Below are 26,863 nucleotides of genomic sequence, written 5' to 3'. Positions count from 1 at the left end.
GAGAATTCAAGGGGAAACTGCTGCAAAGTATTGGGGTTCTTGGGTGCATATTTATACTGAAAAAATTCTTATAGGAGCAATAAGATGCTCTTTGGGATTGGATTGGAACCAAAAACTTCAGACCTTATTGGCAGATCTTCCTGATAATAGTTAGGCAGGAAAGTTTTCTTTTGGAAAAGGAAAGCGAGGGAGGAAACCTCTCTTTGATCTTGTCAGGTCTCAGAAACTAAACAGGGTCATCCTTGGTAATTGGATGGGAGATCTCCAACAAAGAGACTTTACAGCATTTCTACACCTGTTTCATGTCCCATGTTTGCAGAGGTTTCACACTTGCAAGCTAGTCATGAGACGCAGTGCCGCTCTTAGTCTGTGGTATCCCCAATCCCCCCCCCCCGCAGACATACTGTGAAGTTATTTTGAACCCGCTACTGACTCGCAACTAGCCTGCTTAATGCCAGTGTGAAGACTTTTGCTTCTCTCCCCACCCCTTCTCCTTTTCCTCAGGAGCTGATTGGTCTGTGCTGATCTGACCACACCCTCTCTCAGTTCCCTGATCGCTTTGTCCGCCCCCTTTTTTAACGTTTCATCATTTGGTGGCTGTGTGGGGAAGCGTTCCGGCCCGCCTAGCTGGCTGGCAACAGGGAGCTGGGCACCCGCCTGGCCTGGCCCAAGCAGGGAAAGCAGAGTGCAGAGCGGGAGGGAGGCGGGCAGGGGTGAAAGTGCACGCGCTCACCCTCTGTGTCCCAGAGCCTCTGTCCAAGCAACGCCCCCAAAGAACTCAGGCTTGGCTTAGCAGGCAGCCTTGGGGCGGGGGGAGAGCTTCAGCTGTGCAAAACGCAAGATGCTTGGTGTGTGATCTGGGGCTGAGCCGACTTTAATCTTCGCTTAGCTGCCTCTTGCTATTGCCAGTACTGGCAAGTTTGTGAACCAGGGATTATGTGTGGCCCGAAGCAAAGGAGAGTGGAAGGCTGGGAATGAGCAAGGGGCGTGGGAGACTTTCCCTCTGGCAAGGCCTCCACTCAGCCTCTCCTCTCTTCTGGCTCCTATCCTTGCGTCCCCATCCGCCCCTGCATCCTGCTGCTATGGCTTGCTCTTAAGCTTCCATCATCACATTTGAGCTGTTTGCTTCTCTACACCACCCTCTCCTTTTCCTTAAGCTGATTAGTCTATGTGGATCTAATAAAACCCACCCTCCTCAGCACCCCGTCAGCTTTTTCTGTATTTTTTTTATATTTCTAAAGGACAGTAATGTTCCAGCATTAAAATGGCATTCAAATAAACATGGGGAGTCTTTCTCTAAAAAGATCACCACACCCCATCCATTCAGGGTTCACATGAGACCAATGGTGGCTGGAAAATTTGCTGGGCAGGGACAATCATCTTTCAACACCCCTCAGCGCTATTTTCAAACGTGAAAAGTCAGGGTGCGAAAATGGCTGCACAGAGATGTAGTATTGATGTGCATAGGGTGGGGTTTCAAGTGGTGATGTCACAAAGTTAGAATGCACACACAAACTTTTTTTTAAAAAAATGGTGACATGAATTCCAAAGTCCACAAAGCGTGCAACAAAACCGGGGCTTGTGAAACAAAATGCAGGACACCAATTCAAAACTCCTCGGACAGTGTGAAACGTGCGGGTGCTGAGCAAAATCTGTTGCGATCATGGCGACTCCTCGGAAATCGCGCATTAACCTTTGAGTGTGAAATATCTCAAAGACCAGGGTTGCAGAGGCAGGCATTGGTAGACCACCTCTGTTAGTGTCTTGCCATGAAAACCCCATTTGGAAATCTGTTATAGATACCTCTGCATAGATTTGCTAATGGTATTTTTGTAGCCAGCTCTGTTTTCTTTTTTACCCTCCTGTTTGCTTTTTTATTTGTTTTGCACTACTAATTTTTTTTTAATTAAAAATCTGCATAGACCTGCTGGGGTGCATCTTCGTTTATGTTTTGTTTTTTTTTGCATCAATACCCAGGCACTGATCTCCCCCAACCCCCCAATCAGGGCACTTGAAATCACTTTGAGGAAAAGTGCCGCAGGGGTTGGGGAGTGGTCTATTCAATCAATTAAATTTGATAAAAGCCCTAGAAGACTTAATCATAGTCTTTCAGGGCTCTGTCTTTTTCTGAGTCAATTGGCAAACGTGTAACTCTTCCCTTTCAAAAACAATCGTACCTTCCCCCACAGCAAAAGGAAAACATCTGTTTGGATGGGGAGGGGGAAATTCAGCCAATCATTCTGTCTGCTTGCCTACACTTGGGGCAAAGGAAGATTGGCCGCATGAACACCTTTGTTTTGCAGCAGAATGCAGAGCATCCAAAGGAAGGATTTAGATTTACCCCTCATTGTGGGAGCAAAGGACAAGGAAACATGAAACCAACAAGCAATGGCAGAATGCAAAGGTAATAAGTTATTGGGCTGTAGAAAAAGAAAGAAGTGACCATGAAGCAGGCTTGGTTTTTGTACTTGTTGCAGCACTCTCCTACTTCTGAACACCCCTTACTCTACCTGCCAACACTTGCCTTCTATGGGTCTGTTGTTGTTGTTTGTGTGTTATTGTGCTTGAGGAGAAATTCAGTCGATCTATCATTTAAACTAGGAAGGGGGACTAATGACTGATGCTGTTTTTGGTTGTGCGAAAACAGCCGGATCAGTTTCGAGACGGGAGGAGCTGAGCCGAAACAGACTAGTAACGAAACAGGATGATTCTGGAACCTGCCGAATCAAAATAGAAATGGAAACTTTCTTGGTGCGCACACCTAATGCCAACCCCTGCTGGGGTTTTCAAGGCAAGAGACTAACCGAGGTGGTTTGCTATTGCCCGCCTCTGCATAGTGACTGTGGTCTTCTTTGGAGACCTCCCATCCAATTGCCAACCAAGGCTGACCATGCTTAGCTTCCAAAATCTGATGAGATCGGGTTTGCCTGGGCTATCCAGGTCAGGGCACACTGCATGTGTGTCATATAATGATGTGGCTGTTTGGGGGATGGATACATTTCTATCTCAACCTCTAAAAATGAAAAACTTTCAGGACTAAGCAGTGCTTTTTCAGGAAGAAATGTTACCAAGCTATATTACTCAGAATCCAATTATATAACAAATCTTTATTACAACCTGACAGCTGAGAGATAACTTTGCAAGGAAAAAAATCCAGGCCTCAAGGAGAGCTCTTGATCTGAATGTGTGCCTGCAGGTCTGATTCCAAATTGCTTTGTATAAGCCTGGCCTGGAACTTCAGCCTCTTGCTGCCCAGGTTGTTGCTAATTCACCTAATGCAATTAATCTGCACTGGAGACAAGACAGTGCAAAGCTCTTAGCCATATATCATGTGCCCCTTTGTTCCTCATAATCTAGGCTGAGGTTTTTCTTCTAATTGTCCAAATTCAAACCATCTTTGCTCATGAAACACATAATTCATGCTGCATAAATCATCAGCATTAAATGTTCTATAGTCTGTCAAAATGTTAATATGCACCATAAGGGGAATTTTCAAATCGTTCAGCTTTGCTCAGCTTAACCCTTTAGGAGTCACTTGAGACTATCTTGATTCTGCATTGAAACTTCAGCTAAGGACAGGTTCACACAGTACTTGAAAGACAAAGTCAAAAGAGCTCTGATGTATATGTTCCTTCGTTCAGATGGATGACTACCAGGGATGAGGCATTCTCGGTTGGGGCACCCTGATTTATGGAATGGTAACTGACTGTAAAATCATGCAAGTGAGAAGCTTGAGTCATCCACACGTCAGCAATGTACTCCCACACAAGGTCTGGGTTTGGGCATGAATGATGCACATGAATACCAGCAACGTGATACAGTTGTGCTTCCAAACTGGTGCATGATTGCTCAGAAATTTGATTTGATTTATTTGTATTTATTGATTGATTTGATTTATTTTCAACATTTATACCCCACCTTTCTTCTCTTATTAGAGACACAAGGCAGCCAACACATTAAAAATATACATATTAAAAACACATCTTAAAAACCACTAAAACAAAACAAAAACATAGTTTAGTGTTTTAGTTTTTTCTAAAAAATCTTTATCTTTACTATAGTTATTACACGTTTGTTTTCTTTACTACATTTTGGCTTTTGTTTCCATTAGCAATGTTTCAGTTTCCACAAAGAACACAGCAGAAAAATCAAGTTCGTCTTGCTTGCAGTGGTCATCATCAGCATTTGAGTACTCCATGAATTTCACGTTGAGAATAAGTGCTGAATTACAAAATTACTCAAACTATTTGTATCTGAGTGGTTCTGCACACCGGGCAGCGTTCAACACAGCAGGCAGCTGAGCAACTGCTAACTGGACTGTTGGGATGACACACCCCAACCCTCATAGACAGGTTGTGCATCATTTTGAAACCAGCTACATTTCAAGAGTTTTTGTAACTGCACCACCATCATTATGTCAGCACATGTTTGGAAGTTATTGATCAAACTGCATTTCCTGAGTGCAAAGTATTTGTACTCCAAGACAGAACACTCAGTGAACACACTCAGCTTTGAGAGTCATGTAGGCACAGCCAAGGAAAGTACATTTTTTTCTTGGTTACTTTCCCCCCCTGTCAAAGTGGATTGTCAGTGGGGAGCAGATGTAGGAAAGCACTGGAAGAATATACATGCTCAGAGCGCCCAGAACACAATTTAGAATCATTTTGAGTTCTCAGTAAAAACGGGACATTTTTTCAGTTTTTAGACTTGGTGCTTTGCAGTTGGCACAGAGTGGTCGTGCAGAGCTAGACAGGTCATTAGAAGGAGGGAAGGAAGGGTTACATCAGCGCTTAGTTCTCTGGCCCCTTCTTACATATCCAGGGTAACGTCAATCACCATTTTGGGGGTTGGGAAGTAATTTTCTCCTGGCCAATTTGGTCAGGGTTTGTGGAGAAATTTTTTGCCATTTTCTAGGCGTGGAGCAGGGGTCATTCATTGGGGGTGTGAGGGAGAGGTAGTTGTGAATTTCTTGTATTATGCAGGGGTTGAACTAGATCACCTTGGAGGTACCTTCCAACTCTGTGATTCTATCAGTGATTTCTGTTAGTTTCAGCGAAAAACACATTTATATCCCCCCCCCCTATCCAATTGGGATGAAATCCTCAGGGTTTGCACCCAGGAGGGAATTGTCCTGCCTGCCAACTGATAGGAAGAAGCATTGCTGTTTTCGAGATGATTAAAAGTTTATCTTGCAGAGTGAAGTGTGACAACACTGACATGTCACTGAGTTTTTCCAAGTGGTCAGTGCAGGAAGGTCTATTTTTAAATCAAATCAAATCAAATCATATTCTCCATGCCACCATGCTGCAGTAGATCAATTCCTACATTTTTCTTAAACAGTCATTTCCAGAAACTACAAATTGTCATTATTCTTGAAAACTGGATTTAAAAGAGGCAGTTTGGTTTCTATTTTACTATCCAAATGCATATTCCTAATACTGGTCCATATGATTAACATTACAAGACTCTCAAGGTTTGACACTGAGAGATCCCTGTCTTTCGGTGCTACACCTCTGGAGATGCCAGTCACAGCTGCTGGCGAAACGTCAGGAACTACAATGCCAAGACCACGGCAATACAGCCCGGAAAATCCACAACAACCATCGTTCTCCGGCCATGAAAGCCTTCGACAATATATCGAACTATCAGGGTTTCTTTATCTAAAACATTTCTCTCCCATGCTTGCAATAAAATGTTCTTAAGGTGGGCTTATTCTATTGTGGGAATACAGATTATTGGGGGGATAAAACTACTCCCCTTCAAATAGTCAGGAGAAAGGCTGTTTATGTAAGATTTTCTACATCTAGTAAAATAATATATAGGCTATTCTATCTGAATAGGCTCCACACATATTCAAGATTCTAGAGGAATACATTTAACATAATACTGATGCGTCTTTTTTTTTTAATAAGTGACCTCTGGAATATTATTCCTGGCAGCTGGTTTCGCATGTGTTACAGCTTTCATCCTGAGCATAAATATATTACAGAGTCCTTTGCCTACCTGTCTATATTCTATAAACTTGGCAGCAATGTCTGAGAAGGCCATTTAATTATATTTCGAGTTTATTGTCCTTGGCCCAGCTCCTACATCTTCAAATATACACGTCGTCGATTCCTGCGTCCTGAAAAGTTGCAGAATTTGTGCCCTCACAGTCCATGGCCTGGAAATTGTCCAGATCATCTTTCTCCGTCAACAAGCTTCAGCATGATTCTTGTAGTTTGCTGTGCAGAGGAAAAACCCCTTGCCCTGCAGTGGCCATGCTGCTGAAGAAATCTGTCTGCAAAAAGCAGCATGGTGTGAGAGGAACACTGCATGTGACTCCTGACCAAAAGGAGAGACCAGAAATCATAGAAATGGAAGAAGCCCGGTGGATTATGGGTGGCCAACATGTAGTACAGGTGCTACAAGTATACCAGTTGGGGGAGTTTATGGTGTGCCTGGACAAGAATTTACTGTGCAAGGAATCTGATTCCATTCATCACCACCACTACCCAAAATCAGAGTGGGCTTTCTGGACAACTGAATGGTTATCTATATGTTCCAGAGGATTAGGCATACTAGTGCCAATTCCCTCCAGGAATGTAAAATGCAGGGGTACATTTTTCCCACATGACTTAGACATACAGCACAATTATGCTTCATGCTCTGGCTGAGGGGAATGTAATTGTACCCATGTCACTCAAAACATCTTCTGCCCATATAAATAGGGTAGGTTATAGGGTTATATATTAGTGTCTATGCTATTATGAGATGTTTTAGCAGACAAATAGGATTATATCAATCTTTCTGTTCATTTATTCTGATTTTGGAGTGCCATTGTTGTATAATGGGAGAGTGCACTACTGTTATCCTCCTAGGGATGTCAGACCCCCGGGCCCCACACCATGCCCCCACTTACCTGGCCATATAGGCACAATAGATTTTTATTTGATTAGTCATGTTATACTGTGCATAATTATATTATGTTTACCTTTATTATTTGGAGGGAGGCTACATTGGAAGGAGGGAGAAACTCCAAATCCCTTCTGAGCCCTCACAGAAAGGACAAGGCTGCCAGAGTTGAAGTCATGATTCCTGTGTGTTTAAGGAACATTTCACACATTGATCTAGGATAATAGCAAAAGAAACCATTGCATTTTTAAAGATTTCATTTTATTTGACATCTTTTATGAACAAGTTATGAAATATACTTCACAAATTGGAAATATTTACAGTTTCTTTACAGCAAGGCATTGTTCGGGTTTTAACTTAGGGCATCCTTAAAGCATTCTGTCTTTCAAAACAAAGACATCAGTGTGGTTGCAGCATGCTCATAACTCATTCCTTAGTCTCTGGTTATGAAAGGCAAGGCTTTCTTTCCTACCACTGTGCAATCCAATATTTGAACCCTCTTAGTTGTCATGTGTAGGCCAAAGGGTTTCTTTTTAAAAATCATCAAGAGAAGAAGAATCCACAAATCTGTTTCAAATAGTTTCAAACAACTATGAAAAATTATTCAGACCAAAAAAAATTGTAAGTTATAATTTCTGCTTATCCCAATATGCAGTAAAATATCTCCAGAATATGGGAAAAGAAATCAAAAGAACCACCTGATTTAGGGTGCCACTGTGCCATTTTCTAATATTGTGAAATTGTTGCAAATCAAAGCCAAGATTCTTATTCTTTCAAAGTTATTGGCATCTACATTTATCCCCTTAAAGAGAATCCTGAAAGTTGTTGTCCCATGAACACTGAATCTTTCAATATGCTCTTCCGTTATAAATTAGATGTGGTCCTCCATTGCTCACGTTGTCTGTCATTTCCTGTAAGAATTAAAATCACTAATTAAAATTAAATTTGATTTCTTGACAGTTGGATGCACAGCTGATTACAGGCTTCAGGAATGTAAGGCCTGCAGCCTTGATTCGGCTCATTCTGGCTTCCCTTTGGAGAATCCCGACCCCCTACAGTAACTACCCTGTGGGTAAGTTGCTCCACAATGGCAGTGTGGAGTTTAGTCATCTGCAGGGGAAAGCCTAGCAAGCTGGAATGCAGAACTGCAAACCTTAGGGGCCCACATTGCCTAGCATTTAAGGGAAGGCTCTGCGTGTTTAAACAGATACCTACAGTACGATGCAGTGTTGGTTATCATGAATGGTGATTGCATGAGAGATCTGGAGGCAAACATCTTCCAGCCACAAAATGAAAGAGCTGCAGAAGCTTCTTTAGCAATGCCGATCTTAGCCATTCCAGAACGTAGGCAAAATGTTGAACAATACCATCCCCTACAGCTCTCTCCCCAACCACTGCTCGCCTAGCTGGCAGGGGGGAGGCCAGGACACATATCAAAACACTCCACAGAGTTTCTGATGACACCACTTCCGGTTCAAACAAATGTGAGAGGGTCTCAGTGCAGCCAATTCTTTAGAAATTGGCACAAAAAATAAGGAAAACACTATATTTTGAGCAAATTCTTAAAGAATCAGCCCCACTGAGACCCAGTTTGACCAGAAGTGACATCTTCGAAGTCCCATGGAAGAGAAGAACTAGCCCCCCATCCCTTTGGGTGCTCTCTCCAGTTTGAAGGTAGGAGGGACCTGGAAGCCCTAGGAGGGACCTATGATCCCTTCCCTGCTTGCTTCATGTTTCCACATAACATCAAGCCCTGTGTTGTTCTTCCACCCACTTATGTTCCTTGACAGCAGATAACACCTGAACAAAGACAGTGTAGCTAATGAAAAGTCTTCACCTACCACAAGCAGCTCTAGAAATGGTTGCCCAGAGCAACTGTTCCTTGCAAGTCCAGTCCTAGACCTCACTTTAGTAAAGTCTTAAGAAAGATATGGTGAACATGTTCTAATTATGAAAGAGATGGCAGTTCAATTTCCATGGACACTTATACCTTTGTCTCTGCTAGGATTTCCAGAAAGGGTGCCAGATAATGTCGGTTGAGGTGGGGGTTTGGTGACGAAGACAACTGTCTGCTGGGAAACAGAGTGAGATGAGTAAAGTCACATCCCATCAGCCATTAAATAGCCAATGGATGTTTCTTATGAAAGCCAGTATTATGCAATCAAACAAACATCGGAGGAGACTCTCCAGTCACTATCACAACTTATATTTCCCCATTTGTAAAACTGAAATCATAGAGCTTGTTTACATAACCAGAAAGAAAGATAACAAAAGGCGTAGCCATGGCTGGAAATTCAGGACTACTACTGAAAATCAGCCGTTTTGCCCTGGGTTTTTAATTCCAAGAATTCCAGAGGAGTATTTTAGCCTTATGCCCTCGTGTTCATCCTTGGGCCAAGTTCAGTTCCAAGTTACAATAATTCTGCTGTGTTCATCAGTGTCAGGAACTGACCACATTATAGTTCATCACCACACAAAGCCGCAGGATGGAAAACAGTTCCTGATTATCCAAGTATGTATTACCTTCCTTGCTTCACTGTGAAGTAGGACCCCTGATCACTTAAACTTATCCAGGGTTGAAATGAGAATAAAAATTGTTATATCATGATCAGATTATGTAAACAAACTCTTAATAGCCTACCTCTTAGGAGTACAATCAGGGTGAACAAATTAAGGATGGTAAGAAAAGTTCAATTGGACATTTAATCATAGTTTTGTTGTCTTTGTCAGCTAGTGAGCAAAAATTTTAATTTTCAAGTTGTTCGCCATGAATCACCAGCATAAATGTTGCTATCTGAGTTGTAGTCCCAAATCAGTATGAGTGTTGGCAGTTGTTTCTTTAATTTAAAATATTATTCATGATGCTACAGTCATAATTTAGTCTACATACAGAGAGTGGATTGGATCTGAGAATTCCTTTCCACTATGGCTGATTCCGCACACGTTGGATAATGCACTTTCAATGCACTTTATCAATAGTTTGAGGTGGATTTTTTGTTCCGCACATGAAAAAATCCATTCCAAATGATCTATAAAGAGGATTGGAAGTGCATTATCCAACGTGTGCGGGATCAGCCTATGTCTTCCTCAAGTGGACCAAAGAGAAGGGAATCCTTGGACCGAACCCAGTGTACCTAAGGTATGAAAGAGCTAATAGAGAAGGTATAATTTTAGCTCATGGGCTCATCCAACATAGGCTATTTGGATGCTTACAGCTCGGAGCAGTATTTGAAGTCAAGGACGAGCTTCCAAATTTTAGCACCTAATTATGTGTTATCAGTGCCATTCACAAATGAAGATCTCTGAGAGAGTGCTCAGATCATCAACCAAGATTTGATTATGTATTTCTCTGAAAAGCAGAACTTCCTAGGGTGACAACAGAAGAACATTGTCACTCCCTAGAATTCAGCATACCTGGGAGGTAACTCTGGTGTCGGGGGAACCACCGGGCAGCTGGGCAGGTCGGTTATTTCAATACCCCTCAATCTCTAATATAAATATAACAGTTATAAATAACCAGAAGAATATAACCAGAAACAGTGTATACATGATGGTACATCAGTATCAAAACATATAAAGATGAGTTCATTGTAAACGAAAGAGTCGGCGATAGGTCTGTCACTGGACTGAGCCTTGTCATACTGCGAGAATAGTAAAGAGTCCAGTAGCACCTTTAAGACTAACCAACTTTATGGTAGCATAAGCTATCGAGAACCACATCTGACTCTTTGTCAGATGCATCTTTACTATTTTGTGCTACACACTAACACAGCTAACTCCTCTGGATCTATACTGTGAGAAGACTCAGAACAGATGATCCAATGACCCCACTGCTTAAGAATATCCTACATTCAAGTCTACTAGGTGCCAAGCTACAAGTGATGAATGACACTTGAACAGTAAGTGAACAGACTCATGTGTATTCCTCCCTGTTCACTTGCCCTCCACTTGATCACTACGTGATCACTTGTAGCTTGGCCCTAGGTCAAGGAAGAAATTGTGCGAGAACCTTCTCCCTGAGAAATTAATTTGTTCAGGGTGTGTGAGGGGGTGGGGTTAGGAGGAAGAGATGTTCAACTGTTTTGATTCCCCACTAGCACTGCACATTTGTTTACTGCTCCCCACAAACAGCTCCCCACAAAATCCAATTGGTTACTGTCATTAACATAACACAAAAAGGAAAATGAGCCCCATTCATTAATACCTCTTAATATACACTACTCTGTCCCTGGCTTCTGTACATGCTGTGCAACTCTGCCTGCCCTTTTATGGATACAAAATGCAAGCCTCAGTACTTGCTCTGCCATGCTGCCTGCCTTTCTTAGGATGCCAAATAAAATACAAACCACTGCCTAGTTGTCTGTTCTCTTGCTTGCCTTCTCCCAGGGGACTTAAGGCAGCTAACAACAGAATTCAAAAACAACAAACAAAATCAACAAGCTATAAATGAAAGTTCCAACTCACACTTCCACAACCAGCACATATTAAGGTTCAAGAGAAAGAGCACAACACCAAAACATTGTCCGGAAAAGCAAAATTTACAGACCTTCCTAAAAGCCAGTAAGGAGGTGGAGCCTGGTGCACAACTTTCAGGAGGCCATTCCAGAGAGAGGGAGCAGCAATTGGAAGGGCCTGGTTTCATTCCCAAAGAAGTCTAACTAGCATGGGGAAAAGGGCAGTTTTCAGGGTCTGTTGTACAGACTGCAAGGGGTGTGTAGGCTCATACCAGGTGAGCCAGCCCTTCCGATATGTGGTCCTAAGATGTGAAGAGTTTTAAAGATGAGAAGCAGCCCCTGAACCTAGAAGCATTGAATTCATATTAACTGAACCTGGTAAGTTCATGAAATATAGAGTAGGATATCACCAGCATATTGATGCCTCCAGATTATCTCATTGAGCTGCCCACAATGGATGTTAAACAACATGGCTATATAACCTTGAAGGACACTACATTAAATAGGCCATGCAACTATCTCTGATGGAAACCCTCTGAGTTTGTAAAGACCCAAACTATTGGAGTCCCATATCTATCTCCCAACTTTACAACCTGTGTAATAGAATGGAATGATCGTCCACATCAAAGACTGCCAATAGGGTCAGTAGGGAAGTTATCCTTTTCCATCCACCAGTGCATCTAAGACTGTTTCCCCAGTCCAGACCTAAAGCCAGATTGAAATGGATCATGGGCAAAAATATCATTCAGGCAAATTTGACACTGCCCTATACTTATCCGTAGTTCGAGATGGCTTTTTCAATAAAGTCCTTACTAGCCTTACCCCTCCTTAAAGGGGTCTGAGAAATTTTCTTCCAGCAGAGGCATATTAATAATCCTAGCCAAAGTAAAGTGGACCTTATCCTGGCAAGATTTAATTAACTAGAAAGGGTGAGGATCTATTTGGCAGGTGGTGGTTTTCACAACCTCAGGGACCCCTGCTAGTTTGAGGTTTTAATTGCCTATCAAACTGGGTGGGGACCCTTTCTCTGTCTTACAGTTCCAGAGAGTTTCAACCCACATTTGTCAATTAAAGACAATTACACTGTTAAAAAAACATTGGACCTATGGCTGTGATTTGGCAGAGAAAGATTCAGTCCCTGAACATTTTGTCCAACTTTGATGGTAAGCAAGAAATTACAGTTTGTGTGTGTATTTTCCTTTGCAATCTGTCTCCAACTGGAACCAATAAGGGAAAAAATGAATGAATGTAATAACTAGACTAAATAAAAACAAAATCTATAGAAGCAAAATGAAATCAAATAAAAATGAGAAAAATATTCTCTAATTCTATTCCTCTGCTTGCAGCATGAAATTGTACAATTCAACAATAGATAAAAATGCTGATAGTGTTGCTTGACTTTCTGTATAATTTGAATCTGTGGATACGTCTCTGATTTGCAAACAATTTAGCAGAGGACAGAAAGGATAATATTTTCATGCAATGAGGCTTATTGAGAAAGGCTCATTAATTAAACAGCCATTCTATTTTTTATGGATCTCTATATTTAGTGGCAAAGCATTTAGAGAAGTTATACAATGGAACAATACTGATAATGGATGTATTTTGTTGAAATGGGTGTATTGCAATAAAGATACAGTATCTAAAAATAGCTTTCTATAACATAATGAAATATAAACAGCAGAGCAGTATTTCATTTCCCTGTTACTCACATTGCCGAAAACAATTCTCCCACTGCCACTGGAATATATTAGAACACTGAGTTGTTTGAGGAGAAACACAACAAATCAGAAAATATTCCCAACTTACTTTCTCAGCCATTTCATGGGAGTGATGCAGTGAATGCTCTCTTTCAGAAAACATTCGCCTTTGCTCATAGCTGGCAAGCCGGCAAGTGAGCCATGATGAAAGGGTACAGCCCCCAATCCCAATGCATGCCAGGGACATAGATGTAAGATGCAATGAATAGAGAGCGGGAGATTTCTTTGTCAGTGCACGAAGGAACTGAAAGTTTAATATTCCTCCAATGAGTCCACAGATACAGCAGGCTGAAAAAAGGATCATCTGGTAAGAGACAACAAAGATCCCATTAGCACGAGGTCATTTGCAGGAGAAAGAATAGAGATGTCAATGAAAGAAGACACATATGAATAATGTAAAAGAAGATACTAATTGTTTCATAGACCTATCAGCTGTGTCACCATATTGGACCACCACAGGTCGATCACTGTAGCTTGGTCACTTGGACACTTAGTGACCTGCCCAAGGTCAAACAATAACTGTTTTGAGCATTAAGTTCTAAATATAGAGGTATAGTCCTCTCCCCCATAATTGTATGTATCAATCAAGATTTCATATAGGTATTTGGTTTGAACTGGGTATGATTAGAGATTCTCTAAGTTTGGTAAAATATCTTGAATGGGATTGTTTCAATGGTGGAAGTAATTAAGGGCAGCTCCTTTGCTGGGGGGAAGGCTAGGGGTACCAATGGAAACCAATGTGATAATTGGTGGAAAGTAAAGGCAAAGAGGTATAGCCATGTTGGCTTCATTAGAATTAGGCTATTTGGGGAGAGGGTGTATCATTTGTGCAGTTAATACTACTGGTTCCACAAGGAAAGAAAGAATTCAGTCTGCACTGGTTCACCACCATTCCACATGGTCAAAAGGGATTTCAGTGGGACCAGTGCAGACTGCTTAGCCTGCCCTACCTAGTTCCTGAACTCACTGTGAAGGTACGCTAGTAGAAATGTACTTCCTACCACTATTGTGAAGGTAATATTGATGATCTAGCTGTAAAGAGTTCAAAATACAGTTTGAATTTTACTGGCCGATATATATTAGAAGTTATGTGAAAACTTACAACAAGTCCTGATTTTTTTTTGGCACATAGAATTCCACATGCTCCACAAAGCAGAAACTGTAAGGAGAAGAAGAGTAATTATTTTATAGCTGAAGGTCTAGTTCAATTGGTAAAAACCCTCTGTATTATAAAGCAATGCAAGCAATAACAGAAAATTAATTGTTTCAGATTTGTCTGTATTTGTATTCTATTGTAAATCTGTACTGTATTGTACAGTACTGTATTGTACTGCGTTGTAAAATTACTCTTTCAGGAGAGCAATTTATCTATACTGTATAATTAAGAAAACATAAAAACGGTATGTTACTAGCCTTGTTTACTCCCCTTATTTCAGAAGTCCGTTACTTTGCTGGTCCATTCCTGGGTGTATGTGAAATTATAAACATTAACCACTGTAGAGCATTTATTTTATTTGCACTATTTTTTTATCTGTCTATACTGACCTTTCTACAAAGAGCTTAGGGTGTCATGAATAGTTCTCCTCTCCCTAATAATAAGACATTTTAAATTCAGTGACTTGGTTCAGACTTGGGAAAGGCACATGATGATGATGATGATGATGATGTTGATGATGATGATGATGATGTAGTAGTAGTAGTAGTAGTAGTAGTAGTAGTAGTAGTAGTAGTAGTAGCAGTAGTAGTAGTAGTAGGTAAAAAGGTAAAAGTAGTTCCCTGTGCAACTACCGAATCATTAGTGACCCATGGGGGACATCGCGTCACGATGTTTTCTTGGCAGACTTTTTGTTAAAGGGTGATTTGCCATTGTCTTCCCCAGTCATCTACACTTTACCCCCAGGAAACTGGGTACTCATTTTACTGACCTCAGAAGGATGGAAGGCTAAGTCAATCTTGAGCCGGCTACCTGAACCCAGCTTCTGCCAAGATCGAACTCAGGTCGTGAGCAGAGCTTGGGCTGCAGTACTGCAGCTTCCCACTGCACCAAGGTACTCCTAGTAGTAGTAGTAGTAGTAGTAGTAGTAGTAGTAGTAGTAGTAGTGGTGGTGGTGGTGGTGGTGGTGGTAAAAAGTCAACTAAACTCTACAAGGTGAGCATTTCTGAATCCAAAATATTCTATTTTAAAAAATGGAGACTTAAAAATCTAAAACTGAGAATTCCAATTTCAATAGGAAGTCTATCTGCCTTTGCATGTTTTGAATAATTGAACCATACCAAATCCACATATTACATTAACCTAAAATCCCCCCCCTCCCCAAGTGCTTACACTTGAAGACTGTGAATAGTAGAAATGCTACTTTAAATAGTAGCATTTAGTAGCAGGGAAATCCAACATAGTTCATTTGTTTCTGAAATATTCAGTTCTTTTTCAAATGTGACCAAACTCAAACACAGAAAATGTAGATAAGCTCAGTTTGGGTGACTGTATCTATCAACTCTAGTCCCAGGGCAGCATCAGAGCAGACTGTTTACCCAGATCAGCTTGGTGTACTTCAGGCACATCCATGGCTACTATTCAGTATCTGAGCATTCCCCAAAGCACAGAAACTATACCTGAAAGGAAGAGTCGACTTTTCTCCCCAGGGTGCCATCTTCCTTTCAGATAAATACGGTAACTGTGCAGTACTTGTTCATGCAGTGAGGTGCAGCTTTGGAACCAGAATTTATGATGAATTTCTGGATGAATGCCAGTAGATTCATGTCTACTCTTTTTCATACAGTCACCATAAATTCATATAATCACCTCATACTCATAGTTACCTCCCAAACCCTGCAAAACCCGAAAAGAGTCCAGAGGCTTGGGCAGAAATAATACATCCTTTCCTTCTCGTGTTATCATCCTCATTATCTTTCCTTTCAGCAGTGTCATACAGATGGGATACCAGATGGAATCACCTTGAAATGACTCATCAACAGTAAGTAAAGGTGAGCAAGCTTTTCCCACAAGCTTTTGCTAAAAGCCCGAGTAAGTAAAATCACTGGCTACTACTGCATAGAACTGTGAAGAAGAGCACAAACATAGAAGAGACTGTACTCTTCCAGAACTAAAATGCCATTCAGAGTGATCAATCTCCATGTGTAATACCCCTTGTTATCACAATACAACTCTTCATTGCTCCTTAATCGTGACCCAAAGCAGCTTATGTTGTTCTCTTCTCTTCTGTTTTATCTTCACAATGATCCTTTGAGAGAAATTATGCTGACTGGCCCCAGGACACCCGGCAAACTTCCCTGGCAGAGTGGGGATCCAAGCGTGAATTGCCCAGATTCTAGGCTGACACTCTCTCCACTACACCACACTGACTCTCTAGATGGGCTAGAAAAAGGAAAGAACCAGCACTTTATCATCACTGTCCTGAGCAGAGTTACTCCACCTTAAGATCATTGATTTCAGCAGTTGGTGCTGTCCAGTTGGTGGCACCATGAAGCAACTCTACCTGGACCTAGTGAGAATGAGAATCTTTGTCTCTGATAACAATGAGTTTAGGGATATCCTTTACCCTGATGGTTGTAAGTCCCAAACAGGGTCGATTCCTATAAAGTAGAGTAGTGGGAGGAAAATCTAAAGGGAAGCAAGGGTGACCAAACTCTTCCTTCACTTATATGGATTTTTCCCTTTGCGTATTTATTTGTAGCATATGGTGGTGGCAAGTACTGTCATGTCATAGCTGACTTATGGTTTCTCCTAAGGTTTTCAAGGCAAGAGACTAACAGAGGTGGTTTGCCATTGCCTGCCTCTGCAACCCTGGTCTCCTTTGGAGGTCTCCCATCCAATTACTAATCAAGTCTGACCCTGCATAGCTTCTGAGATCTGACAAGATCAGGTTTGCCTAGGTTCTAGGTCAAATCAAGCCTGAATTCTCCCTAGAAACTAAAATGGCAAAACTAAGGCTATCGTACTTTGGTCACATCATGAGAAGACAACACTCTCTGAAAAAGTCAATAATACTAGGAAAAGTGGAAGTTAGTAGAAAAAGAGGAAGACCTAAAATGAGATGGCTTGACCCAATAAAGGAAGCCATGTCCTCCAGTTTGCAGGATCTGAGCAAGTCTATTAATGATAGGACATTTTGGAGGTCTTTCATTCATAGGGTCATCATTGGTTGGAGGTGACTTGATGGCACATAACACATACACAGAATCAGATCATGGATTCACCAACTTAATGTGTAAATTGGCTGTAAGTCCCATTGGATGTAGTGGGATTTACTTCTAGGTAAAGAAGTACAGGATCTGGCAGCAAGTAGTTAATATTAAATTTCTAGAACAGACACTGAGGACTGTGTCTGACTGTCAACATCCCTAGAAGGAGAAGCAGGATCATGCCACCAGCCTCTCACATAATTTGTAGAAAAGACAATGCACACACAGACTATGGCAATGTAGGCTCTGTGTGCATGATCAGATTGTCTAAGTGCACACACAGAGTTCTGTAGATGCATTTTTATTTGTCAAGGTTCTTTTGCAATGCATCTCTAGGGGGTGAAGAAGGGGCTGGTGGTGCAAGCTCATGTACATCCATGCAACAAACAATGTATATGCACTTGGTTGTTTTTTTCTCTGCCCCCACAAATGCATCAAGATTATGGCACCAATCCAATGGAAGTTACTTGTGTCAAAGTCCTGTTGAAATTGATGGGACTTAAATCAGGGTGACTCAGGGGCCTTTCAGACACAGTGGCAGCTGAATGGGGGTTGGATGTGAATGACGCAAGCACTAAAGGTCAGGAATATGGGATGGTGTCTTGGGAAAGTGGCTACCAAGCATCTGCATTCAGATTTTGACAAGATTTGCTGTATCCGAGTTTAACTCTGAAGTTAGAGAGAAAACTGACAAGGGACCAGTTCAAAGAATGAAAAGTGGTTGATTCTTTTTGACAGTTATCTTAAATGAAAATAGCTTTCTCTTTCTCCCCCCACCCCCCCTCTCTCTTTAAACTAATTTCAGAAATGAATCATCAGAAAGTGTCCAAAATATCAATCTGCCAAGTCAACAGTTCTGTTAGTACCCAGGCTTTAATTTCTCCATCATTCTTCTGTGTTACTCTCTTTTGCATGGTGCCCCCTACACCTTATATTGAATCTACCCCCAGCCCCTTATATTGAAGCTACCTTATATTGAATCAGACCATCAGGGTCAATATCATCTCCTCTGAGAGGCTGTGGATTGAGTCTTAGGCAAGTCTTTCTCATCATCTACTACTGGATCCTTTAAACTAGAAATGCCATGGATTGAACCTGGAATCTTCTCCCATTGAGTCATACTCCCACCCCTAAATCAATTGGCTATTTGTTTTTGGTAAAGGACCCCTCCATGAGTCCAGATAGCAGTAGGAGCAGTACAGTAAAGGAAGAGTAGGCAAAAAAATTACCAATGAAGATAATGCCAAATAATGCCCATTCAAAACTATGGGGAATGCTCCAGTTCTGTACAAATTTCTTTCAAATTTTAGAATGGATGGAAGCCTTCCTTGCTGACAATTCTTCTGGTGCCTTGCTCTCTGGTTCGGATTTCTCGGGCTGTAGGAGGGGCAGCAAGGGGACAGTGAGTCAGCAGATGATAGGGATATTCTCCAATGAGAAATCTGCCTAGTGAGATATCTGCCCACCAAGCAGAATTATTGATTGCATTTCTGTGCACACCAGTTGGGTTTCCTACTATCATTATATTATCTTGGTAACAGGGGGCCTGATTTTATATGAGCACAGATTCTCTTGCTAGTATTTACTAATAGGTAGGCAGATCGATTGTTGAGCAGGGGCAGAAGCTACTGTTTGCCCATCTCTCCATGATAGCTAAGCAGGCCAGCCAACCTTCATGTCCTGCAATAGTCAGAGGGGAATGTTCAATTTGTATTCAGTGGCAAGTAGGAAAGGTTGCAGAAATGGGGGGTGGGTGGGAATAGTCCAGAATATACTCTGGAATTGCTCTCTCAGCAATAGGCAGCCTATCTACCAAGAAGACAGATTGGAAAAGTATTTTAATTTTTATTAAAATATATACCACACTATACCACACTGATAGAATAAGGTGTCACTTCCCCCAGTAGCAAAAATCACAGAGATGAGATGTGAGTTAGTGATGAGGAATGATCAGATTATTTCATCATGTGAAAGAACCAGGATCTGAAATCTTCCAATACATAAATGAACTAAGGGAGTCTGCCTTTTCTCCAAAACAAATCACACACATACTATTAGTCTCAGTAGGGGGAAAAGATAGGCAGCCTTTCTGTTCGTGTGTAAAGTGGAGTAGGGGTAGAGGTAGGAGGGTAGGGGTATATTTTTAAACAAAAGTAACAGTGCAATTCTAAACAGATATACTCCAGTCTAAACCTATTGATTTCAAGGGACTTAGACTGAAATAACTCTGCTTAGGATTGCACTATAAGTCTCCATGCTATACGTTTGGTGCAGTTGGTGTAGTGGTTAAGAGTGGCAGGATTCTAAACTGGAGAACTGGGTTTGATTCTCCACTCCTCCACTTGAAGCCAGCTGGGTCAGTCACAGCTCTTTGGAGCTCTCTCAGCCCCACCCACCTCACAGCGTGATTGTTGTGAGGATAATAATAACACACTTTGTAAACTGCTCTGAGTGGGCCTTTAGTTGTCCTGAAGGGCAGTATATAAATTTAATGTTGTTGTTGTTATCCCCTATCCTACTCTTCTTCATCCTACATCTTGTTCCTTGGTTTGAAGCATCCCCCGAATTCACTCCATTATGAGAAATCATCCAGGGTGAGAGAAAATCATTGAATGAAACATGGTGCAGCTTGGTAGAGTGGGATGGGGGTGGGAATTCATCCATGCTCCTTCCTACATACTCCATCTTTGCAAAAAATAATGATAACCCAGTCTTCCAAGTCTTTCTCTAGAACCAAGTCTGCCTCTTTTCCTTACTCCTGAGGATATCAAGTTCTCTCTGGGTAGTAACCACTATCACCAAGAAATCTGAAAGAGTATCTTCTGCTGGGAAGATTTGTACTTCTGGCACTCTTTACTGTGTTGCTGTTTAAAGGCTCTCCCTAGTTGCTGCACCTCCCATTTGCTCCTACTAGCTAGCACAGGGACTTATTTGCTTTTGTGCCTTAGAGATGGTAAACTCAATCTCTGCCCTTCCCTTTACCACTCTTTGGAAAGCAGGGCCAAATAGGTATGGCACAAGTACCATGGCTTCAGGTAATCAATCGATAATAAATGAATAAGAAACAGTATACATGGTCTGTATAAGCATCAGGCTGAGCAAGAATAAAAAAAGGTGAAAGCATGAAATCCTCTAAACTAACTCTGTACTTACCTAAATGATGTTACATTAGGATAAGTTAGTATCTCTTGAAGTTGCAACATTTAAAACCCTCCAATACCTTAGTTCTCTTAGTTTCTTTCCATTGTCCCACAACATCTGCTCAAGATGGTGTCTCTTTGTAAAGGCTAGAGTCTTTATGGCTAGAGCCAAGAACAACAGCAAGATGTCTTCTCCCTCATGTCCTGAGATTTTATAATCTCCCCTCTGGGGTCAGTCCTGATCTTACTGACCTACTAGGAATAGATACAGTTTGGCCTCATGCCTCTCTCTTTGAGCTGTGAAAATCCAGCAGGGATACTAGATAGTAAACCTTTCATCTCACTCTAGCTGCAGCCATTTGCATTTCTAAGCATTGGAGTACTTGATGCTTGGAGGACTGATGACTCATCCCCCTTGCCTCTTCTTTTTGCCAGCTGTGAACTAGCAACTCAGGCTCCAGAACATAAACAGAGTGCAGTCCCAATTATTGAAATATAAATATGATCTCTAGGGCAGAGGGTATTTCTCCACAGGAACCGATGTGCCTAAATGGGGGGGCTCCCTTGGGTGAGGAGTGCAATCCTCATGGATTTCATCCTCTTGCAGGGGAGGGGTAGAGTTGTGCCTGGAAATGTGTGTCTTGGAAACTATCATTGGACTGATTTCCTAATATTCTTCTATCTAACGCTACTATTAAAGAATCCAATTCAGATTTTTAAAAGTAGCAACATACTAAAGCCAGCTCCAACTATTTTTTGCATATATACCCTTACACTGTAGAATGTCCTTCCAAAAGCAAATTGCCCAACAATGGGGGCTTTACATACATGCCAAGAACACACTGCAATGTAAGCTCAAAATAGCCAGTGTACACACAAAAGCTGTAACCTTGTGAAAGCTTAGGCTTAATTGAAAACAGAGTTCACTAGGACTCAACCCCAGAATCTATTTTCAATGCCAGGGTTTAGCCTAAAACATGTAAAATGAAGGCAGGGTTATATAATGTGATTTCCCAATAGCAGATAGTTAATTATAGCCTTCCTTCCACAAATCTTAAATTCTAGATTCAAGAGTATAGGTTGGAGGCAATCTTCAAGCTCAGACACACTTCATTTGAAAAGTTAAAATCGGAAGGGAAGATCTGTTAGACAGCAATATGTTATACTTGATGTATGATTCAGGGTGGTAGCAATTGTTTTAAAACAGCATTATGCATATATTTTTATGTTTTCTGTGCAAGTTTGTATTCCTGTGTCTGTATGTAACAGCTATTTGTATGCATGTTGACATCCTGCTAACACCGTGTTCCACACACTCCTATGATTGGCTGTGCTGTTTCTATGGAGAAGTAGCTCCTTCTGTTTGAGTAGTAGGTTTCAAACAAAATCTCACTGTGTTTCTATTTACCTTAAGAGACTAATTACAGTCCACATTGTGTGCCTAAGATGAGCCACATGAGCAGGAAACACTTAAAATAGAATGGCCGGATTCATGGGCATCAGAGTTAGCATCATTTTAACAGCCTCTTCACACTTGCACAGACAACTGGAAAAAGGAGGCAAGGTTTGCCTCTCCGCATCCATCAGATTATCTGAAAATCTGATGGATGTGGAGACCCAGACCTGGATTAAAACCTGAGAAGGCTAAAGTATGGCTCTTCTTCTTTCTTTCTTGTCAAAGACATTGAGCATTCTGGTTTTAATCCAGGGAAGATTACAATGATACATTTATACAAATCATAGAATCGTAGAGTTGGAAGGGATCTCCAGGGTCATCTAGTCCAACCCCCTGCACAATGCAGGAAATTCCCAACTACCTCCACATCACACACCCCAGTGACCTCTGCTCCATGCCCAGAAGATGGCAAAAACACCCTTCAGGATCCCTGGACAAACTGGCCTGGAGAAAATTGCTTTCTGACCCCAAAGTGGCAATTGGTATTAATCACTCCCATTCCAAGGACCTTTCCTGGACCCAGGATGGAAGAGACTCCATCAGTGACATCTTAAGCAGAGCTACTCCAGTAGCTCAATGGGCTTAGACTGGAGTAACTGCTTAGAATTTCACTGCATGTCATCTTGTTGGATTTGAACTCTTATCTTAACATCTTACCTAAAATTGATCAAAGCTGACAGCAACAGATGTTCCCTGTGATTCACATCACAGGGTATAGCGGCATAGTTCTGTAGAATGACATGGAAGTTCCCAGTTCAGTCCTTGGGATCTCCAGTTAAAGTACCTCAAGTAGCAGATATCTAGGAAAGTACCTGTGACTTGGAGTCAAACAATATTGGGTCAATATATTGAACGTATTGTGCTATAAATTCAAAAGATGTTTCTGAATGCTGCTGTGCCTTCCCTAGACCAAGCATAAAAAGCCATTGAAATCAAGTTATTCTTCACACAGAATGCTAGTGTGATACAGTGGTTAGAACGTCAGACTATGATCTGGGAGACCTTGGTTCAAATCCTTCACTCTGCCACAGAAACTCACTGGATGACTTGGGGGCAGTCACTGTCTTTCAGCCTAGCATACTTTACAGGGTTGTTATTTTAAGGATAAAATAGAGGGAGAAACAACATTTTGAGCCTGTTTGAGTCCCCGTTGAGGAGAAAAATAGACTATAAATACCTAGGTAAGTAAGTCCTAAAGTTCCTAAAGGATATGCAGCAATCGAAGTGATTTATATATTCTAGGCCCCCATTAGTAATTAAAACAAGATCAAACTTCTAGTCCCTTTGGAAGCACAAAAAAGCTTGATAATGTAAGGATGATGTATTTCAAGAACTGGTGCAGAAAGCAAACAAGAGCCCCCCTTTTGCTTTTAGAGCTCAAGATTTCAATCTAATGATGCCACAAATTAGAGATCTTGGTCCAGCCAGGTGTCTGGAATACTCAAAATGAGTGATGGGATTAGTCCATCACTTATATGTAGATAGTACTAATTATCTGTAATTAAAATGTTCACAATATCTGTAATAGCATGCCTCATAGTATGTCTCCAATTGTAAACAAATAGTCCACCCTGCCCAAAAGCTAAAAGCATCATATTGGAGTAGATGAATAGTGTGATACTATGTAGTTACTCCAGTCTAAGCCCCTTGTCTTCAATGGCCTTAGACAGGAGTAATTCTGCATAGGATTGCACTGCTAGTAATGCTTTTAGTTTATAGGACAGGTGCATTGACGTCAGTATTGAGCAGTAAGCACATAATGAACATCTTTTCTGAAGTATGATGAAAGGTGGGGCAACAAAGCCAATCCAAACCTCAAGGGTGAACTCTCAGTTGAAATAAATGGGACTTGCACGTGCCAAAATTATATGAGGACTGAATTTCTCATGTACCAACTCTAAATACATTATGCTGACTGTTGTTATTAATCATCTTATAGCAATAAAAATATTTAACATAATCACCTAATAAGATATGTGCAGCTAGTGAGACGATATGTGAAATATGTGTGCAATTTAAAACCTCCTAAAATAGGATTTTCTGAGTTAAGGTTTCCATAGTAACCTTCCCTTTAGCCCCTTATGTGTGAAACTGAGCTTCTATCATGTTGCAGCTATTTAAAGATAGAAGTGGGTCAAAGGCCTTTAATTACACTTCCGTGTTGTGTTATTTTAGGAAGTGTGCATACTGATAGAGCTTTCCTGTAACGGGTGTGCTTTTCAGAAGTTCGGTCATTCATTCCCCCACCCCTTTTCTGCCTCATCTCTTTCATTCAGTGTTATTCAGACTACAACAGCTAAGGCAAAGTCTTTGTTTTAGGTTTGTTGTGCCGCCATCTCAAGCATTCTTATTTGGAAAAAAATCTCATTAAATTCCGTGGGACTATTTTCAGAGCAAATATACACATGATTGACTTGTTAGTCTGATTCTAGTCAGGGAGACTGGCATGTCTGTGATACAAACCTATACTGCTTTGAAACCATTAACAAGGAAGGTTCATAAACCAACTGGCTTCCAATCAGTAGTTTGGGAAAGCATGTTGGGCCAATACTGAGATCACATCCTGGCCAGGACCATGTATTAATCAGCACTTGCAGAGACCGTTGAGAAGGAGACCTCTGACTGTAGAAAAAGTTGGGAGGTTCCACAAAATGTCAGGAGATTCCAAGTAACCTTCTTCCTAGGATTTAAGAAACTGGAGGCATTCCTCCAGACAGGGATGATCTGAGCTACTTCAGAGAAGTGGAGGGATCCTGGAAGTGGATGTTTGCTTTGGGGAAGAAGCAAATGGGCGCAAGGAAACAGGTGCACAGGTACCCAGGGGCATTATGTTAGGGGTCACTATTCTAGGCTATGTTCTAGGTGATATACACAGTTATGAGTCCCTATGCACACACACAGACGGCTGGTATGGAAGCCCAGGAAAAGAAATCACCGCAGTTACCCAATGTTGTTCTGTGCTGTAATATCAATGCTACCACTGAGTTCAGATCCTAAGAGACAGCATCCATTTGCATCCGACAGCCTATAGTTAGTAGCTATTTATCTCAACTTTCTCTGTTCTATACTGCCAAAGATTTAACTGTAACTTCCTAGTCCTTTTGGCACCATTATATTCTTCTGAAATCTACAGAGCACTGTGCACTCAAATGGGCTATTGGAGATGGTACAGAGGTAAATCCCAGCTATCAAAATCACCTATTTGGGCTGCTGCTCAAGAAAATGTTATTGTTGTGGGGGTTTTTCCAGATTTCATGAACAAGGTAAAATATGTACAAATGTACAAACTAAAATTTAAATTGTAGCTATTCAATATGCAACTAAATATGCAGCTAAATATGCAGGTATTCAATCTAAAATAAGAGGAAAGTAGGCATGTATCAATATTTTCAGCATTATATTTTAAGCTATTGGTTTAAAACAAGGAATATGTGGGGGGAGGGTTAAAAAAAGAATTTGTTTAATTCAGAAGATTACAGGATCTGATACAGGCCATCATTACCTTTTTTCCTGTTAAGATCAGAACTAGTGGTGAGCAATAGTACTTTATATATAATTTAATACACACAGAGACTCAAATCAAAATCCTCAGCCAGCTTGCCCATTGATTTCAACTAGGTACAGTTGCTGCTCCAAAGTAATTGGACTGACAGTTACTGCTCATCACAGCCATAACCACTTTTTGGTAAAATCCCCAAAGTTAAATATATCTAAGCCCCTTTACACACAACTGAGGGATCCTATTTATTTAGGTGGGAATTAAACATGCTTAATTTCTTTGGGGCTGTACTATTTAAGTGTAAAGAAATTCCACTGAAATAAATAGGACTGAGTTCCTGGGAAAGTGTTTAGGTCTAGAGTGCTATGATCATAAACACACTGCAAATCTCAAGAATTCAGTTGCAATTTGCATGATGTAAGTTCAATGGAGAATCCATTAAAATCAGAGTGAAAATGCTATCATCTGTGTTGAGACATTTGATTTGCCATTATGAACCATGTTGATCAAACGATGCAAGAGGATGTCAAAATGGAAAGTGAACATGCCTACCTGAGTCTGTCCACATTTTTAATCTAATCCTGACTAAAAGATGTGGTTGCTCCTAATCACAAGAAAATGATGTCATGCTTCAGAACTCCTATTTCGGTTTCTCTCTTCACCCTCTGAAGACATGCCCTTGACATTACCTGAAACCAGCCTTTCTATCTTTAGACCACCATCTGGTACTGTGCATGGAGTGGGGTGAGGGAAGAGTTCTCACAGCCCACTTGGTCGATTTCATGCTTGCAAAGCGCATGGCCCCAGTGTTCTGTGGTGTGGAATTGCAGACGGGGGTGGGGGTGAAGTATATGAGATGAACAGGGGTTCAAATAAAGTTCAAGTTTTTGCCCTAAAAGACACCGGGGAAGGGAAGGGAGCAGATGATACATCACCATCAGTCATGCACCAAGCATGCACTCGAGAGTGTTAAGCATGGGAAGGGGTGGGGATCGCATGAAAGGATGGAAATCAGCACAGACCGAGCATCATCACCATCAAGAGTTAAAGAGAGTGAAATGGCTAACGTACACACACCCCGCTCCATACCGGAGAAGAGTCTCCCAGCTGAGGCTTACGCTCGGCAAGAACCAGGCTGAAACTGACAGCCCCCACGGCCACGCTCGACACCCCCAGCCCTATCTCCAGCGCGGAGAGCACCAGGAGGCTGCCGATGATGTGGCTGCTGGTGCACATCCTCGCTCGGTCATCGTTCCTACCAGATCAGCTAAGAAAGCAGCGCATTCGCCTTCTCCCGGGGGGGCGCTCCCCTCCGCTGCAAACTTTTGCCTCTTCTTCAGCAGCCACCGGAGAAGGCAGGCAGGTTGGCTGCCGAGTCAGAGGGCGCCTTCTCACTCCGGTCCGGGCAGACCTTCAAGCTAGTCGTCGCCCAGGATAAGGACCTCCAGGAAGAGTCC

The 26,863-nt window shown here is 41.5% G+C and overlaps 1 protein-coding gene across 3 annotated transcripts; it reads right to left on the bottom strand.

The window, feature by feature from the left end:
- Nucleotides 1-7,675: 7,675 nt before the first annotated feature.
- Nucleotides 7,676-26,642, bottom strand: TMEM196 (transmembrane protein 196). Of its 3 annotated transcripts, XM_054992064.1 has the most exons (6): nucleotides 26,478-26,642; nucleotides 14,211-14,267; nucleotides 13,158-13,412; nucleotides 10,309-10,382; nucleotides 8,885-8,966; nucleotides 7,676-7,805 (listed from the first exon to the last, which is right to left on the bottom strand). In XM_054992064.1, exons 1-6 carry the CDS (start codon nucleotides 26,640-26,642, stop codon nucleotides 7,743-7,745), a joined length of 696 nt encoding a protein of 231 aa, XP_054848039.1. In that variant the 3' UTR covers nucleotides 7,676-7,742. The 3 variants fall into 3 exon arrangements, with proteins under 3 accessions (XP_054848039.1, XP_054848040.1, XP_054848041.1); XM_054992065.1 differs by lacking the exons at nucleotides 8,885-8,966; nucleotides 10,309-10,382; XM_054992066.1 differs by lacking the exons at nucleotides 8,885-8,966; nucleotides 10,309-10,382 and having other exon boundaries at nucleotides 26,496-26,642.
- Between the last annotated feature and the right edge of the window lie 221 nt (nucleotides 26,643-26,863).

Source organism: Eublepharis macularius, chromosome 11, assembly GCF_028583425.1.
Source record: "Eublepharis macularius isolate TG4126 chromosome 11, MPM_Emac_v1.0, whole genome shotgun sequence".
NCBI classification, from domain to species: domain Eukaryota; kingdom Metazoa; phylum Chordata; class Lepidosauria; order Squamata; family Eublepharidae; genus Eublepharis; species Eublepharis macularius.
Note: the sequence above shows the minus strand (reverse complement) of the source record. Positions and strands in the feature narration are given on the sequence as shown.